Source organism: Doryrhamphus excisus, chromosome 5, assembly GCF_030265055.1.
Source record: "Doryrhamphus excisus isolate RoL2022-K1 chromosome 5, RoL_Dexc_1.0, whole genome shotgun sequence".
NCBI classification, from domain to species: Eukaryota; Metazoa; Chordata; class Actinopteri; order Syngnathiformes; family Syngnathidae; genus Doryrhamphus; species Doryrhamphus excisus.
Window position 1 is genome coordinate 22,221,088 of NC_080470.1, and position 18,137 is coordinate 22,239,224.

The following is an 18,137-nucleotide window of genomic DNA, read 5'->3' on the forward strand; positions in this document are numbered from 1 at the left end:
TACAAGGTGTTAAGTGTACAAGCTGAGTGTGACCGATCACAGTGGAGTGGACGGCCGTGGGAGGAATAAATTAAAACAAACCGTTTTGGAAAACCAAGGAAATACAGCTGGAATAGGTGCAAATTCTGAAAGATCTAGAAAGCTTTCTGTGCAGGTTAGTGTGTAGCTGCTCTATAGGAGTCCACAACTCGATATTCATTCATTCATTTTCTACCGCTTTTTCCTCACAAGGGTCGCGGGGGTGCTGGAGCCTATCCCAGCTGTCTTTGGGCGAGAGGCGGGGTACACCCTGGACTGGTGGCCAGCCAATCACAGGGCACATATAGACAAACAACCATTCACACTCACATTCATACCTATGGACAATTTGGAGTCGCCAATTAACCTAGCATGTTTTTGGAATGTGGGAGGAAACCTCCACACAGAGATGGCCGAGGGTGGAGGGTGGAATTGAACCCTGGTCTCCTCGCTGCGAGGTCTGCGCCCTAACCACTTGACCGCCTTGCCACCAACTCGATACAAAGGGTTGAATGAGCATAATAGATCCACTTTTAAGGCTTCAAGTGCTCATCAAAGATGGTCTATAAGACAGACAACATTCCCAAGCATTGCTTTACATTAAGACCTCCTTCAAGGCAACATGTGCTGATATTTGGTGCCAATACGTTTCATGTGAGACCACGTCAGCAGTTTTTCTTTGCTTTCCAGTCTTCACAATGAATTCATTCCAGCAGACGTGAGAAAACTCTGCTGCTTTACAGCGCCGTGATTTAACGCACCGACGCCAAAGACGACGTTGATTGTGCTGCGGGTGCAAAAACCTGACTGCTTGTAACTCACAGGGTGGGGTGGGAGCTGAATTCAGTGTGTCACAATGAAGAAGTAGCAGTTTGTATAAATGCATGCCAACTCTGGAAATGAAATGCATTCCCAGCAGACCGGCAGGTGAGTTAGCGTGACTGTGTGACTGGCACGCGGCGGCCATGTCTGACACGTGTCTTAGCCTGGGATGACACGGCGCTCCCGTCCTCCCATCGGGCCTCATTTACTGGCTGGTGCTGAGAGAAAAAAAAAAAAAAAAACCCAACAAAGCCCTTCCTGAGGTCTCCTGAGCTCCAAAGCATCTGACAACACTCAGCTCCCCCCAGCAAGCTAAGCGTGTGTAAGAATACATCCACATTCTTCTTCCGTATTCTTAAACCGCTAGAAGCTTTGAGATAGTCGTGGACGGTCCAGACGTGCGTAACGCTGATTCAGCCGACCCACTCCGCTGCTGCTGCTGCATGTGGGAGGACATCACGGCTCACAACAACACCTACTCTTCATCTCACAAGCAACCCCTCTGTACTATACTACTTCAATTTATGTATTACATGTATACATTATGTATATATAATACACACATACTTCCACACTACTTTTACAACATACAGTTCATCCATTCATTCAGCCAGAAAGACATATTTACACTGGCTAGCCATTCACACACACCAGCGCACTGTAAACGTGTAAAACTGCCTCTCTATTCACACACATATATTATGTAAACAAGACTGTCCATGCCCACAACATGGTAAAATATCTGAACGTTCACACATACATGTAAGACCCCGCTAGGGTCCTCTAAACCTAAACATTTAACCCTAACCCTGTAACCCCGTAACCATAATCTCTAAATCTAACCCTCTACCCAACGCTAACCCTCCAACGCTAACCCTCCAAACTTAACTCTAAACCCAACCATAACCCTGTGACCCTAACCCCTAACCGTCTAACCCCTAACCATAACCCTGTAACCCTAACTCTAACCCTAACCCTCTAACCCAGCCCTAACCCTCCAAACCTAACTCTAAACCCAACCATAACCCTGTAACCCTAACCCCTAACCCTCTAACCCAGCCCTAACACTCCAAACCTAACTCTAAACCCAAACATAACCCTGTAACCCTAACCCCTAACCCTCTAACCCAGCCCTAACCCTCCAAACCTAACTCTGAACCCAACCGTAACCGTCTAACCCAACCCTAACCCTCTAAACCTAACTCTAAACCCAACCATAACCCTCTAACCCAACCCTAACCCTCTAAACCTAACTCTAAACCCAACCATAACCCTCTAACCCAACCCTAACCCTCTAAACCTAACTCTAAACCCAACCATAACCCTCTAACCCAACCCTAACCCTCTAAACCTAACTCTAAACCCAACCATAACCCTCTAACCCAACCCTAACTCTCTAAACCTAACTCTAAACCCAACCATCACCCTCTAACCCAAACCCCTAACCGTCTAACCCTAACCCTCTAACCCCCTAACCCTCCACCCTCTAAACCTAGCCCTCCAACTAAACCTAACCCTCTAACCCTAACCATCTAACCGTCTAACCCTAACCCTAACCTTGAACCCTAATCCTAAACCTTAAACCGAACCTTCTATCCCTAACATAACCCCTAACCCTGACCTGGGTAACCCTAACCCCCTAATTCTACCCTAACCCCTAACACCAACTTTCTAACCCTAACCATCTTACCCTAACCCTCTTACCATAACCCTGGCCTAACCCTCTAACCCTAACTCTAGCCGTAACCCCGACCTTAACCCTCTAAACGTAACCATCTCACTAATTTTGGATGTACTAGTACTGTATACGAGCCTAATGAGCGCAGAAAAGGATGTACTAGTACTGTGTACTAGCCTAATGAACGTAGAACAGAATGTACTAGTACTGTGTAGGAAATGGATGAGTGTATAGTACTACTGTATACTGTCAGTCCAATCCACTGTGGATTTTCTCCAAAGTGAAAAGAAGGCGTCCGGCTTTGACTCCCAAAAAACTGCATTTCCATCAGTGGATGCACCGGAGCTCAGCACTTTTGGAGGGCAGCGAGCATATGAGTAATATTTACTAGCTGACATGTGGAGAAGTCGCCTTCCTACACAGGATTTGCGGTATAGAAGGTGTTCATGCGGGTACTTTCCATGCCAGCATGTTTATTTCCTTGAACCTGCTTATTTATTTAAGACGTTAACATTAGTCAGCAGGATCAAGAGGAGTCAGCACCATTAAGATGCTGCAAAAGCTTTTGTGTTGTGGCGGATCGTTGGTGGAACGCCGCCAATGTCAATGACGGCCTGTTATTAATTATTGATTTATTTATTCCAACATAATCACCTGTCGGTCGGTCTGTCTGCAGGATTACACCCTGACCATGTACTTCCAGCAGTACTGGAGGGACAAGCGTCTGGCCTACGTGGGCATCCCCCTCAACCTGACCCTGGACAACCGCGTGGCCGACCAGCTGTGGGTGCCGGACACGTACTTCCTCAACGATAAGAAGTCCTTTGTTCATGGCGTCACCGTCAAGAACCGTATGATTCGACTTCACCCGGACGGCACCGTCCTCTACGGCCTCAGGTCAGCTGTCGTTATTTCCGTTGTGCGTCTTCCAAAGAAACAAACAGTACAACTGTTAATAAACATTGCAATGTGACGCCACAACCATTCATTCATTCATTTTCTACCGCTTTTCCTCACGAGGGTCGCGGGGGGTGCTGGTGCCTATGCCAGCTGTCTTCGGGCGTAAGATCAGGGCGTATCACAGGGCACATATAGACAAACAACCATTCACACTCACATTCATACCTATGGACAATTTGGAGTCGCCAATTAACCTAGCATGTTTTTGGAATGTGGGAGGAAACCGGAGTACCCGGAGAAAACCCACGCATGCACGGGGAGAACATGCAAACTCCACACAGGGATGCCCGAGGGTGGGATTGAACCCTGGTCTCCTAGCTGTGAGGTCTGCGCGCTAACCCCTAGACCACCGTGCCGCCCACGCCACAACCAATGAGTTCCTTTTCTGATTCTGTGGTTACCATGACACTTTTCCTCTTTGCCGCATCCTGTCCTTCCTTGTCTGCATTATGACACCGTTAATCAGAAGACTAAAGAGATGCAATATCGCAGGGTCGTCATGATGACAGTAATTGTACCAAATTGGACGCAACGGGCCTTGGAGGTTCACATCTGGTTTTATGTTTCCAAATGGGTCGTAATGCCGACGTGAGAGTGAGTGTGGCGCCCCCTGCCCGAGACAAACAGAGAGTCCACCATGACCTACTGCAATGCAGCACTGCCACCAAGCCATAAACTCCTTTTTTTTTTTTGATCATCTGCTTGCTTTTTGGCTCACAGAATCACAACGACGGCCGCCTGCATGATGGACCTAAGGAGGTACCCGCTGGATGAGCAGAACTGCACGCTGGAGATCGAGAGCTGTAAGTTGATGCCTGCAGTCCAGAAGCGCGCACACACACACACACACACACACACACTGAGTTGGAAGCTGTGTGTAGTAATGATGGTGCACCCTCATTAGTCTGGATGACATGTGTGCCTTTCCGTAAAACGCCTGCCCTTCGCATTCTTGTAGAATCATGGAAGTGTGTCTGTACGCGACATGATTTACATGTTGTGCAATCAGCGCTTCCACACTCATAAATCAGCCTTCTGCCATCGGGCCCCCAGCACGTGCACTCCACTGCGCGTGATTCATTGCTACCCTATTCAATCATCATGCTCAGGGTCTTTTTCTGTTTCTTTAACCAAAGAATGATTGTATAACATGAAAAACGATATGCAAATGGAGCCACCGCCATAAACAAGACTAGTATAAAGCTACTTTGCATAAAAAAATACAACAAAAGCAACATAGCGTATGTCACATTCACATACAACATGCATAGATTTCAGAAAAAGAACATCATAGCAACAGTGAAATATGGTGGTGGTAGTGTGATGGTCTGGGGTTGTTTTGCTGCTTCAGGACTTGGAAGCCTTGCTGTGATAAATGGAACCATGAATTCTAATGTCAACCAAAAAAATCCAATAGGACAATGATCCAAAACATACCAGCAAGTCCACCAAGTCCGGCTGAAGAAAAACCGAATGAAGACTTTGGAGTGGCCTAGTCCAAGTCCTGACCTGAATCAAAGATACCCTGGTGCTTGGAGATGGTGCCATATCTAACATAAACATAAAGATGAACAGATAAACATATTGTGCAACTGCAGGGTCTTGAGACACATGCTGAATCGCAAACTAGAGAGCTAGCGACCTAAACAGTAGCCTTCAAGTTGTTTCCTTTAAACTTAAATAGCCAAAAACTTACCACTTCCACACGGATAGGGAGGATAACTATTAACAGTTATTTAACCTTTAACATGAACATTAATCAAAGGTAATAATTTTTTCTGGGTACATGATACCATACAGCATCCATATCAAACTTGCGCGGGCCGCACTAACATTCAACTTTCATATCAAGGCGGGGGCCTCAAACTAGTGTCCGCGTGTTTGAGACCCCCGATCTACACCCTAAGGAGATGCTTCGCTACTGTTCATGTCTCCACTGTCACCAATGAGATTTCCTGATCGTCTGCAAAGTTTGGTGAAATCAGGGATTAAAGTGGTCAAGGATTCTCCATCAATGTTGTTGTCTAGAACACTAAGGGCCTCTGTGTCCTAAACCTCATACCAACCAGAGTCCCAGGGAGGAAGTGTTCTCGCCTAAAAACCACAACTACTGTCAAACCACATCCATTAGTTCAGAGACAGACTATCTGATCAAAGCAGTCTAATCCACATCGCTGGCAAGAACACAGCGCCCAGTTCAACTCCAAACATGTTGTGCTCAGTGTCAGATCTTTAAGTACTAAATCATCTTTATTCATGATTTTTTTTTTTTTTATAATCTTGAGTTTATGTTTTTAACTGAGACATGGCTCGACAAAAACACAGCTAGTGCTGTCCTTTTCATTTCAACTTTGCATCGGAAATGCAACAAAACAAGAGAGGTGGGGGTGTTTGTAATTATGGGTATGATATCAGCATACAAATGCGATATCGGTTGATATTGGTATCAGATTTTTTTCCCGATCATCAAAACCAATATTTAAAAAAATGCAGTATACAACACATTGTTCATTCCACCACAGGAGATATGTCATATCAGTACACACATATCGCTATTGGTTGATATCGGAAATGGAGAGTTGGACAATATTGGCCGTCCATTCACATATGCTCAGTGTAATCGTCTGTCCATTCACATACGCATAATCTAAACATCTGTCTGTCATTCACATTCACATACTGTATAGTATAAACATCTGTCTGTCCATTCACATACAGTATCGTGTAAATGTCTGTTTGTCCATAATCTAAACATCAGTCTGTCCATTCACATACAGTATAGTGTAAACGTCTGTTTGTCCATTCACATACTGTATTGTATAAACATCTGTCTGTCCATTCACATACAGTATAGTGTAAACGTCTGTTTGTCCATTCACATACTGTATTGTATAAACATCTGTCTGTCCATTCACATACAGTATAGTGTAAACGTCTGTTTGTCCATTCACATACTGTATTGTATAAACATCTGTCTGTCCATTCACATACAGTATAGTGTAAACGTCTGTTTGTCCATTCACATACTGTATAGTATTAACATCTGTCTGTCCATTCACATACAGTATAGTGTAAACGTCTGTTTGTCCATAATCTAAACATCTGTCTGTCATTCACATTCACATACTGTGTAGTATAAACATCTGTCTGTCCATTCACATACAGTATAGTGTATGTGAATATAACATACTGTAGCGTGTAAACGTCTGTCCATTCACATACACATACTGTTTAGTGTAAACTCTGTCTGTCCATTCACATACCGTATAGTGTAAACTTCTGTTTGTCCATTCACATACTGTATAGTGAAAACGGTGTCTGTTCTTTCATGTACACACACTATATAGTGTAAACATGTGTCTGTCCATTCACATACACATACTGTATAGTATAAACTGTGTCTGTCCATTCACGTACAGTATAGTGTAAACATCTGTTTGTCCATTCCCATAATGTATAGTATAAACTGTCTGTCCAGTCACATGCACGCATAGTGGAATCATTGGTCTTTCCACATTCACAGTCATAGTATAAACCTGTCTGTCCATTCACACATGCTCATCATGTTATCATCTGTCCATTCACAACATCAACATCTGTTTGTCCATTCACATACACATACTGCATAATGAAGACATTCAAATGTAAACATCAAGACCATTTCAAATGTCAACTTTTGTTTGTCCATGTCACATATGCACAAATAAGCACTTGTCTGTCCATTCCTATATTACCAATTGGGTCTAATCTAGACATTTGTTAACGTAATTATTTGTTTGTCCATTCACATTCATACAGATTATTTAGACGTCTGTCTGCCCAATGACGAACACATCTGTTTGTCCACTCACAAACATCTGTCTGTGCATTTACATACCTTACATGAATAATATCAAGGATCCAAGTGTTCATCATGTAAATATGGACTTGATACAAACCTCTGTAAGTCTATTCATATACAGTACACATCACGTGACATCTTTTCATATGCATGGTCTTAATGCAAACTTTTGGCTGTTGTTGACAGACGGCTACACGACAGATGATATCGAGTTCTACTGGAAAGGAGGCGACACGGCTGTCACAGGGGTGACGCGCATCGAGCTCCCGCAGTTCTCCATCGTGGACTACAAGCTGGTCTCTAAGAATGTGGTCTTCTCCACAGGTAAAGGAACCACATTCAGACGGCTCTTCATCGTTGTGGTTTGTTTTTCTCACTCACGGTACGCATGAGACTTTGCTAATTACAGTACTTGAGGCCTTTAAGACACTGTCCCAGTAGAATAGTAGCGTATTGTTAGCACTGATACTAATGCTAACATGACACAGGAGGTGTCCAGGCTGGTCCATCAGACATATTTATTACCTCAATTAATTTACTCTGTTTTCCAGAGAGGGACTTGACCTTTCTTCTTATATTATCTTTGTCAACTTCCTTTTTGAAATATAAATTTATTCCCACAATATTATAACCTTTCCCCAAACTTCATTTTCAAAAAATGACAACTTTTTTTGTTTGTGTATTTTTTCTTTAATACTAAAATGTTTCCTCATAATCAGGGGTCTCAAAGACGCGGCCCACGGGCCAAATGTGGCCCACAGGACACTAGTTTGAGGCCCCCGCCTTGATATGAAAGTTTAATGTTAGTGCGGCCCGCGCAAGTTTGATATGGATGCTGTATGGTATCATGTACCCAGAAAAAATTATTACGTTTGATTAATGTTCATGTTAAAGGTTAAATAACTGTTAATATATCCTCCCTATCCGTGTGGAAGTGGTAAATTTTGTCTATTTAAGTTTAAAGGAAGTAACTTGAAGGCTACCGTTTAGGTCGCTAGCTCTCTAGTTTGCGAGTTAGCATGTGTCTCAAGACCCTGCAGTTGCGCAATATGTTGTAAATAAAAAGAGAATAAATGTGACTATAGTCGTGTTTTGTCATGTCTACAGGGCTCTAATAATGCTTTGTTCATTTTAATCTGAAAAAAATAATTTGTCTACCCACCAACTATATGTGGTTTCTTAAGTTTTCATTATTATTATATTTATTACTGATTGATTTTCTTCTTATTTCTTATTTTGTGTAGGATTTTGTGTAGAAAAATAAAAAGTAAGTTTTTTTAATTTTTTTTGTTGTTTTTAATAAATGCGTTTTTTTTTTGTTTTGTTTTTTGGAAAACCTAATGTGCCCAAGTAAATTGAGTTTGAGACCCCTGCTCATAATCAGCTCAAAAGCAGGCTGCACTTTGGACACACCAGCTATACACGTCACGAAAACAGCAATTAGCACACTGTATGACGTCAGCGCTGCATTCATGCTAATGAGAACCGCAGCATTGTTGTGCATCGCTAACCTTGCGAGAAAGCATGTCAACTCTCCACCTGATGCAAAGTGTCAGGGAGCTTCTGACTCATTGTCACGCTCAATCTAATAAAAAGATGCTAATACAGTTCAGAGAGGGATGAATAGAACAATGTGTGTGCTAGCTTGATGTACCTCTGCATGGCGTCATTCTGGTGTCGGTGTTGTGTCCAGGTGCCTACCCTCGACTGTCTCTGAGCTTCAAGCTGAAGAGAAACATCGGGTACTTCATCTTGCAGACGTACATGCCCTCCATCCTGATCACCATCCTGTCTTGGGTCTCCTTCTGGATCAATTACGACGCCTCGGCTGCCAGAGTGGCTTTAGGTGCGACTACTCGAGATCCCGTGTGGCGTGCTAGGTTTTCATACGCATCAGTTCATATGCTAATATGGATCTACACATGACCCGCATAGTTTGTCCATTCAGTCACAATCCAAAGCTCATGACCGACCATAGGTGAGGTTGGGAACATCGATCAACCGGGAAACCGGCTCAGCAAGACCTCGCTCCCAACCAAGAGGGAGCACTCCACCCTTTTCCGACTGAGAACAATAGCCTCGAATCTCATCCCAGAAGCTTCTGAATCAGATGCAAACCATCCCAGTAAAGGCTGAAGGTCACAGCCCAAAGAGGCCATCAGGACCACATCGCTACACATAGACCACATAGCAGAGACGAGATCCTAACACTCCCGAACGGGACTCCATTGATGCCTTGGCTGCAACTAGGAATTCAGCATCAGATGGCGATGAGAACCAAGCTCATGCTCCGGTTCTACAAGAACCGAATGGCAAATGGTAGCCATCGGACACCAGGAGTCCACAAGTCCACAACGCACATGTAGACCAGAGGATGACCCCCCATAGATGGAACACACCCTCTGGTCATATACAGGAAACACTTCATTGAAATGTATGTCCATTTACATATACTTATACAGTATGTAAACATCCATTATTCCACATATTCATTCAAACGGATGTTAGCGATGTTAGCGCTGATGCTAAGGCTAAGCAACCTGGCCAGAACACCACCCTTACTGACCACTAAAATAAGAGTCTATGTATCTTGTGGGATGGTGGGACTCCAAGCCAGTCTCTGCACAGCCTTCTCCTCGGAGCTGGCACTCAGCTGCCGTTCTTGTTCTTGGCTCTCACGCTGGGATCGATGCAATGTACCCACACTGCTCTCCACTCTCCCCCGCACACAGCTCTCCAGCGCTACATTTTGGGACCACTTACGCAACCGACGCTCAAGTCACACAGAAATAGACCAGACGCAAACGTTACATCTATGTGTGTTTTTATCGAGCTCACTTACTGTATGTCTCTGACGAAGCAGCAGGTGGCACGATGGAGGCAAATCGCTGAGGCCTTTTCAGCCAATCAGAAGACAGAACACTTCACCTTAAAGTTGACAAAGACAAAGGAGCAGCTTTTTTTAGTTGGATGATCTGAAACATTGAAATGTGACGAACATCCTTTGCGTCGCAGGCATCACCACCGTGCTTACCATGACGACCATCAACACCCACCTGAGGGAGACGCTACCCAAGATCCCCTACGTGAAAGCCATCGACATGTACCTGATGGGCTGCTTCGTCTTCGTCTTCCTGGCGCTGCTGGAGTATGCCTTCGTCAACTACATCTTCTTCGGTCGAGGGCCGCAGATGCAGAAGAGGCTGGCTGAGCGGGCGCAGAAAGCCAACAACGACCGCGCCAAGTTCGAGCGACCAAAGGTGAGAGTGGAGGGGCTTTGATCACAACTTCGATGTCTTCAATGAAGGTCAAAAAGAAGAAGACTCTTGATTGATTTGGTCCCCTTAAAACTCAATGAATTCCCATGCAGCCATATACTGTACATAAGAAATGGCCGACATGAAAATAATCTGTTCCAGTGTCAATAAAGGAAAAAGTTAACCATGGTAAACATCAAGGTGACACAGGGCCGTGCTGATACATCAGATTAGGTCATATTAGGAGATTTTGTTTCTACATGACATTCTTCTGTGTGCATGCTAGCGGCCCCGCCTCCACCCACCGAGACAAAAGGTGCTGAAACCAGTGAACTCTGCCTGCCTGCTTGGGGGGGGGGCAATATATTCATTCATTCATTTATCGTCTTATCGTGCCAACGAGACATTTATGAAATCTTGTCGTGACCCCCGGCGGTCAAGTGGTTAGCGCGCAGACCTCACAGACAGGAGACCAGAGTTCGATTCCACCCTCGGCCATCTCTGTGTGGAGTTTGCATGTTCTCCCCGTGCATGCGTGGGTTTTCTCCGGGTACTCCGGTTTCCTCCCACATTCCAAAAACATGCTAGGTTAATTGGCCACTCTAAATTGTCCATAGGTATGAATGTGAGTGTGAATGGTTGTTTGTCTATATGTGCCCTGTGATTGGCTGGCCACCAGTCCAGGGTGTACCCCGCCTCTCGTCCGAAGACAGCTGGGATAGGCTCCAGCACCCCCGTGACCCTTGTGAGGAAGAAGCGGTAGAAAATGAATGAATGAATGTCGTGACCCCAAATATGAAATCAAGTGGGTGTCAAAGTGCCGTCTGTGTCTTCGCTCAGGCCGACTCTCAAGGCAACATCCTGCTGACCACCCTGGAGATCCACAACGAGGTGGGGGGCCACGAAATCACCACCACGGTGTGCGAGACCACCCACAACTCCACCATGTCGGACAACTCCACGGGGGCCCAGTACAGGAGGACCAGCGGGTCGGCTGGCCGTCGCAGCCTGGACGGGACGACTCAGCTCAGGAGGAGCCGACTGAGGCGGCGCTCGTCGCAGCTCAAAATCAAAATCCCCGACCTGACGGACGTGAACGCTATCGACCGCTGGTCTCGCTTCATTTTCCCTTTCAGCTTCTCCTTCTTTAACGTCGTTTACTGGCTTTATTACGTCAATTAAAGCCTGGGTTCGAACGCTGACGCTCTTTGTGATGTGCTGGATTGCAAAAATATGACTTGTCTGTTTTTATGACCCGCCTTTTCATGACCTCGTAACACCGCCAGGACGTTAGCAAGCTGTGGAAGATGTCCACGTGTCCCTCGAACCAAATCAGAGCACTTTCTCTGATGTCAATCGCTAGCATGCTAGCATTGTTATGATAGGTTGTGATGGACAGTGGAACCCCTCAAGCCCAGCACAATCTGGTTCGGATTTTATGTTACAGTAATCCCTCGACACTTATTCGCCCTTTCTGATTTTAATAGTTTTATGGTCAACACATGAAAATCATAACACTATTATTTCACCTTTTATTTCATGGGTGTCCAAAATGCACGCAGGGGGCCATTTGTAAAGTGCGACTGTTTGTTCAAGAAAGATGTCAACAACCCTAGGTTGTCCACATGTGCTTTCATGACCAGACTAAGTAGCTAACGCTAATTTAAAACAACGAAGCGGAGTAAGGATGCCCTCTTCTGTACACAGTTGGAACTACAAGCTACATTCCCATTAGAATGTGTTCATTAGCAAACAGGTCATTAAAAAAAACACATCATCAGGTTGCCTACAGCCACATCTGTAATGCTAATGTTTTTGGACCAGGTGCTAAATTGGAAACTCCTGTGTTATTTTCTTTTGTAGTCCACGCCCACAAAACTTGATGCTCAATTGGACAGAAGAGTCAATTGAAGCGCTTATGGCAGGGGTGTCCAAAAAGATGTATTTATTGGCCCACAGTATGTTCTCAAAATGCAGTTAAACAAGAAAACGACAGTAAAAATGGCAAAAAAACAGCTGTTTTTTTTGCAAGAATAAAGTCAAAACTTGTCATCCTACAGAGAAAAATCATAATATTCAGAAAAACATGTCGTTTTTTTAGAAGCATAAAGTGGAAATATTAAAAATGTCAGGTTTACAGCGACAAAAGAAGCACACAAGAGCAGATAAAGTGCAAAAACAGGGTAATATAAATACAAATCAGAATTTATATGCACTATATAAAGTTATATACATGATGACCAGGTGTCTTAAGTGATTTATTGCACGGTTTATTGCACAGTTACTGTACGGAATTTTTGTAGCAGTTTTTTATAGCGCAGAGTCGTTTGATATTATGACAGACTAAACCAAACCAAGAATGACGTTGCAAATATTGGAGAGAAGTTATGCTATGAGGAGAATAAAGTCATAATATTCTAAGGAAAAACATAAAGTTGGCATATTAAAGACAATTTTTTTTTATAAAGTCATCATACAAAAAAAAACAAAAACAAAGAATGAAGGTGCAAATTTTGGAAAATTAGGTTGGGAAAAGTAACAATATTATGAAAATAAAGTCAAAATATTATGAGAATAAAATGCAATTTTTTCAATATTTGAAAAAATATGAGAAAGCGGAGTATATGTAAATAAAGTATATGTAACTTAGCATACTGTGGCAAAGTTTCCTTTACATTATGTGGCCCTCGCTTTTGGACACCCCCGTCTTAGGGTATTATTATTATTATTATTCATGTGGCAAAACAAGCAAAGAAGAAGTGAAAGACCCAGAGCGGATCCTTCAGGCACGGCGTTGAGGTTTTGTGCGACCTTGAAGCCATTTTTTGGGAGTGGTGTTGCGCTTCAGAGGTTCCACCCTACTATGGACAAGTTATGGTCCTGACTTTTTCTTTCTCTTGATTGCAGCAAAGTGCCATCACTCATTTTCTCACGGTTAGCATTTGTTGGCACAGTTTGTGATGGGGACAACACGGGTCCTATACAAAATGTTACGGTTCAGTACCGAGCTGGAAATCTTGTTTTTGTGAGACTTTTATTTAATACAACACCATTCGCACACACTTTGTGTCGTCATTTTTTTCCCCCTCTCTTTGAGTGAAGGCAACACCGTGTAAGACAAACTTTTAGCGTGCCAGCCATCTGGGGCGAGCGTCGGTGCGTAGGAGTGCCGCCACCTGTCACCAAAGCGCGGCATGCCGGAGGAACGCCGGGAAGAAAATTATAGGAGAAGCAAAAACGTGCGACTCGGACCTGACTGAGCTTTCCCTGGATCTCTTTTTTTTTTACATGTACTTCCCCTAAAATACATCAGGACTCATGCATCATGTGGCTACGACACACTTGTCCACCTACAAGGTCTTAATGCAGGGGAACAAGAAATCCTGAATTTGTCACCAGTGCCAAGATGCAGAGGCAAGCGATCCGTGTAACAAAAAGTTTTATTACAACACGTTGTGACTCACAAGGAGAAAAATGCCAAAACAAAAATTAACCAAGTACAACGATACAAAAGTGCTGCCACACATGGGAAGAGGCAGGACAACTACACAGAACACAAACTATATTGTCGACTACTCTAGCCGTTGACAGATTAAAATGTTTTAATTTTGCTGCTAGGGAATCAGGAACTCCACCCACTTGTGCCTGAGGCGTTGTTAGAAATTGTAAACAAATGTACACTCTAAAAATAAATGTTTAGCCTAAAAAAAAAAAATAAACGCAACAGTTTCCGTTAGTCTTTCTTAGTTATGACAACTTCATTTGAAATTGCTTTGAACCAACAAACAATATTGCATTGCACAAATTAGCTTTTCCTCTTCACTCAAAGCTTATTTTTAGTACTGCTTACTGAATAATTGTTGTCATGGGGACAAGTTTTTAAGTTCGTAACTCAAAAAAAAAAATGTTAAGCCAACTGACTTAATCATTTTATTCAAAGTAGTTTAATTTGTTGTCTACGTAATTATAATAACAATGCACACAATTTTTTTAAGTAGTAGTAACTTGATGATAAATTTCCACCTCCAGAACAGGTAGACAAGATAAAGAATTTACTTACTACTTTGATTCCTCTCAGAACATCAGACCACCATTTGGGGGAAAGTCCAGCTGCACATGTGGAAAAAAAACAAACAAAAAAAAAAAACACTTCTTGTGAGCCATTGCCATCTGGCCTACAGCCATGCCCATATAAAGAAGCCCGCCCATCTGTGACATCACAAAAGAACAGTTTTGCAACGCCTTCTGAAACGGAGCGTTCGGAGCCATCCCAAACTTCTTTCAGGGCTCACTTCCAAATGCGCAAACCTCATTATCTGAAACTTTAGCATCATTTAACACCAGAATACAACATTTTAACTACATTTATAGGTCAGAAAAGTGGAAAAAGCATAATAGGTCGTATTGTTTATGTTTTAGTTTCCTTGTTAAATTATATTTTTCAAAACTGTCGTGGGCCCACGGACGCCCCTGATTTTTATGTTTACACTAGTGTAGATACCCACAATATTGAGCTATAGTACAGCTTGTGATCATTTATACTATGTGAAATTAGGATTAGGAAAACGAGACTTTTAGACAGATGGAGTAACTGGCCGGTCGGAACTAATAAACCATGCCGACAGCTTATGCAGTGATCAACAGAAAGAAAAAGCAAGAAAAAAAGTGCTTAAAAAATGAATATAAATAAGTGTATAATTACATTAAATAAAATCATAAAAATTTAAATACATTAATAAAGCATAAATAAATCAACTAAAAATAACTGTATAATTGGTAAATAAATATGGGGTGCTGATTGTACAAAGAGCTAATAAAACTGTTCTCGCCAAATTCATCTGTGGCAGTCCACGTGCATTTGTGCCACAAATCAATGAATGCACGGGAAACCATGATATTGTTCTAAATGGCATACATGCATGCTTTTGCTGCTGAAAGGAATAACTGATCACAGATTTAATGTTGCTGTTTTTGTTATACCTGCATGAAGAAAAACATAATAGGTCCTGTTTTCCCAGGACATATCCCGGGTTTCCACCTCCTGGTATTAGGACGTTAAGTTAATATTAAAATTTATACTAAAAATCCATCCATCCATTTTCTACTGCTTATCCTCACGAGGGTCGCGGGGGTGCTGGAGCCTATCCCAGCTGTCTTCGGGCGAGAGGCGGGGTACACCCTGGACTGGTAGCCAGCCAATCACAGGGCACATATAAACAAACAACCATTCACACTCACATTCATACCTATGGACAATTTGGAGTCGCCAATTAACCTAGCATGTTTTTGGAAGAAACCGTAGTACCCGGAGAAAACCCACGCATGCACGGGTAGAACATGCAAACTCCAAGCAGAGAATCAAACTTGGGTCTTCCTGATCTCCTGACTCTGCTGCCAACTTACTAAATCAGTCTTTGATTGGATCTTTGACTGGTTTACATGCACACTCCCAATCAGGGCCATTGAAGCTTTAGGGGTGTCCAAAATGGCGGCTTATGGCTAGTATTTTAAGGCTTTTAGCCTTGTTTTTAGCTCTGAATGAATGAATGTATGAATATGGTATTTTAATGTATCGTTTACTCAACTCTATTTTTTATTTATTTATTTTTTTTCACTGTAAAGCGTCTTTGAGTACTCTGAAAAGCGCTATAAAAATAAAATGTATTATTATTATTTAACACAAAACAAACAAAAATGGAAAAATCAGCCAGAACAATGTCAAAATTTTAACGATAACAATGGAAATACAGGACGATTTTTCTTGGTTCCATCACACATTTGTACTGTCTAGGGGTAAATGTGTGTGCAATGCGGCATCCAGGGTTATTTTGCAGATTTGAGGGTTTTGTGTGCAGTGAACAACAACAACAAGAAGAAGAGCCAGACTAATAATGAGTGTTTGCCAGCTTTGCAGCCAGAAAGGCTGGATAAGCACACAGCAAAGCTTCAGCATTTGTTCAAGGTCAGCGCACAACACAGGAAGTGGAGCACCAGGGAAGGTAAGCAACTTTCAATCTGCATTTACATTCATTCATTATTTAAGCCTTGAGAAAATGACATTTTACCTTTGTAGCTACTGTACTCAACATCCTCTTTTAGTCACATTATAGTCTCATTTTCCAAAAAATGACTTTGGATTCTCATATTAAGACATTTCTTTAATATTTCAACTCAAACAACATTATTTATGCGTTAATATATTACAAGTTTATTCTCAGAAAATGTTTAGAATATGACTTTTATAATTATAATTTGAATATTCTCATTAAAAAGCTGTTCCGACTACTTCAGCTTTCTGCATGTAAATCAGGGGTCCCTGTAAAAGTATATATATAAAAGTAAAAGTATATATATATTACTGAAAGTTGTACTTTATTCTCGTAACATTACTACTTTTTCCACAACCACAACGTTCCAAAAATGAAGACTTTATTTGTTGCTTTGTTTCTTACAATATTGCAAGTCAATATTATGGGGTTACTCTTTAAAATAGCAACTATTGTTAAAATGTTTTTTTTCTCTTAAAATTTTGACATAATTCTTGCAGAATTGATTTTCCATTTTTGTTTTTTTTGTGTTAAATAATAATAATAATACATTTTATTTGTATAGCGCTTTTAGAGTACTCAAAGACGCTTTACAGTGAAAAAAAAAAGAAATAAAAAATAGAGTTGAGTAAACGATACATTAAAATACCATATTCATACATTCATTCATTCAGAGCTAAAAACAAGGCTAAAAGCCTTAAAATACTAGCCATAAGCCGCCATTTTGGACACCCCTAAAGCCTCAATGGCCCTGATTGGGAGTGTGCATGTAAACCAGTCAAAGATCCAATCAAAGACTGATTTAGTAAGTTGGCAGCAGAGTCAGGAGATCAGGAAGACCCGAGTTCGATTCTCTGCTTGGAGTTTGCATGTTCTCCCCGTGCATGCGTGGGTTTTCTCCGGGTACTCCGGTTTCCTCCCACATTCCAAAAACATGCTAGGTTAATTGGCAACTCCAAATTGTCCATAGGTATGAATGTGAGTGTGAATGGTTGTTTGTCTATATGTGCCCTGTGATTGGCTGGCCGCCAGTCCAGGGTGTACCCCGTCTCTCGCCTGAAGACAGCTGGGATAGGCTCCAGCATGAATGGATGTTCTCAACATTTAACATGAAAGAATATGTTGTGTCATCAACACAGACTTTGTCGTACCTTTAAGAAGGCTATATGACCTTGCTAAAAAGGTGGAGGTCATTTGCCAATGATCAATAATATTGATAAACACTACATCCTCATGGGTGAAGACAATGTGCCAGCGACATACAATAGCAGAGATCAACATCTAGCATGACCTTCTCCCCTTCCATTCCTTAATTAAAGGCTCATGTCGTTAGCGTCTGTGTAATAAAAAGCATCTCAGGGCCGATGGGATTGTGTGCTGACCTGATGATGAGCATCATCTTCATCACAAGTTGAAGCTCGTAGAGGTGGGGGTGGGGATAGCGTTCGTTCCTCCTGTTGCTTAGAGATCAATGCTTTGTCACATGTCTGTGAGGCCTTCAGGAGGAGTGGAGA

The 18,137-nt window shown here is 42.4% G+C and overlaps 2 protein-coding genes across 3 annotated transcripts in view; one reads left to right on the forward strand and one right to left on the reverse strand.

Annotated features, from left to right (window-relative positions):
- gabrb3 (gamma-aminobutyric acid type A receptor subunit beta3) overlaps positions 1-14,289 on the forward strand; it is a 34,084-nt gene extending 19,795 nt beyond the window's left edge. Inside the window, exons 5-10 of one of the 2 annotated variants that reach the window (XM_058074147.1) lie at positions 3,195-3,415; positions 4,199-4,281; positions 7,506-7,643; positions 9,013-9,165; positions 10,335-10,579; positions 11,417-14,288. In XM_058074147.1, coding sequence (XP_057930130.1) covers positions 3,195-3,415; positions 4,199-4,281; positions 7,506-7,643; positions 9,013-9,165; positions 10,335-10,579; positions 11,417-11,758 — 1,182 coding nt within the window. In that variant the 3' untranslated portion in view covers positions 11,759-14,288. Of the gene's footprint in view, positions 1-3,194; positions 3,416-4,198; positions 4,282-7,505; positions 7,644-9,012; positions 9,166-10,334; positions 10,580-11,416 lie in introns of both variants that reach the window. The other variant, XM_058074148.1, reaches the window with a different exon arrangement.
- A 3,789-nt stretch (positions 14,290-18,078) lies between these two features.
- atp10a (ATPase phospholipid transporting 10A) overlaps positions 18,079-18,137 on the reverse strand; it is a 46,622-nt gene continuing 46,563 nt past the window's right edge. Inside the window, exon 22 of the transcript XR_009129948.1 lies at positions 18,079-18,119. The gene's annotated coding sequence lies outside the window, so the exon portion shown is untranslated. The remainder of the gene's footprint in view (positions 18,120-18,137) is intronic.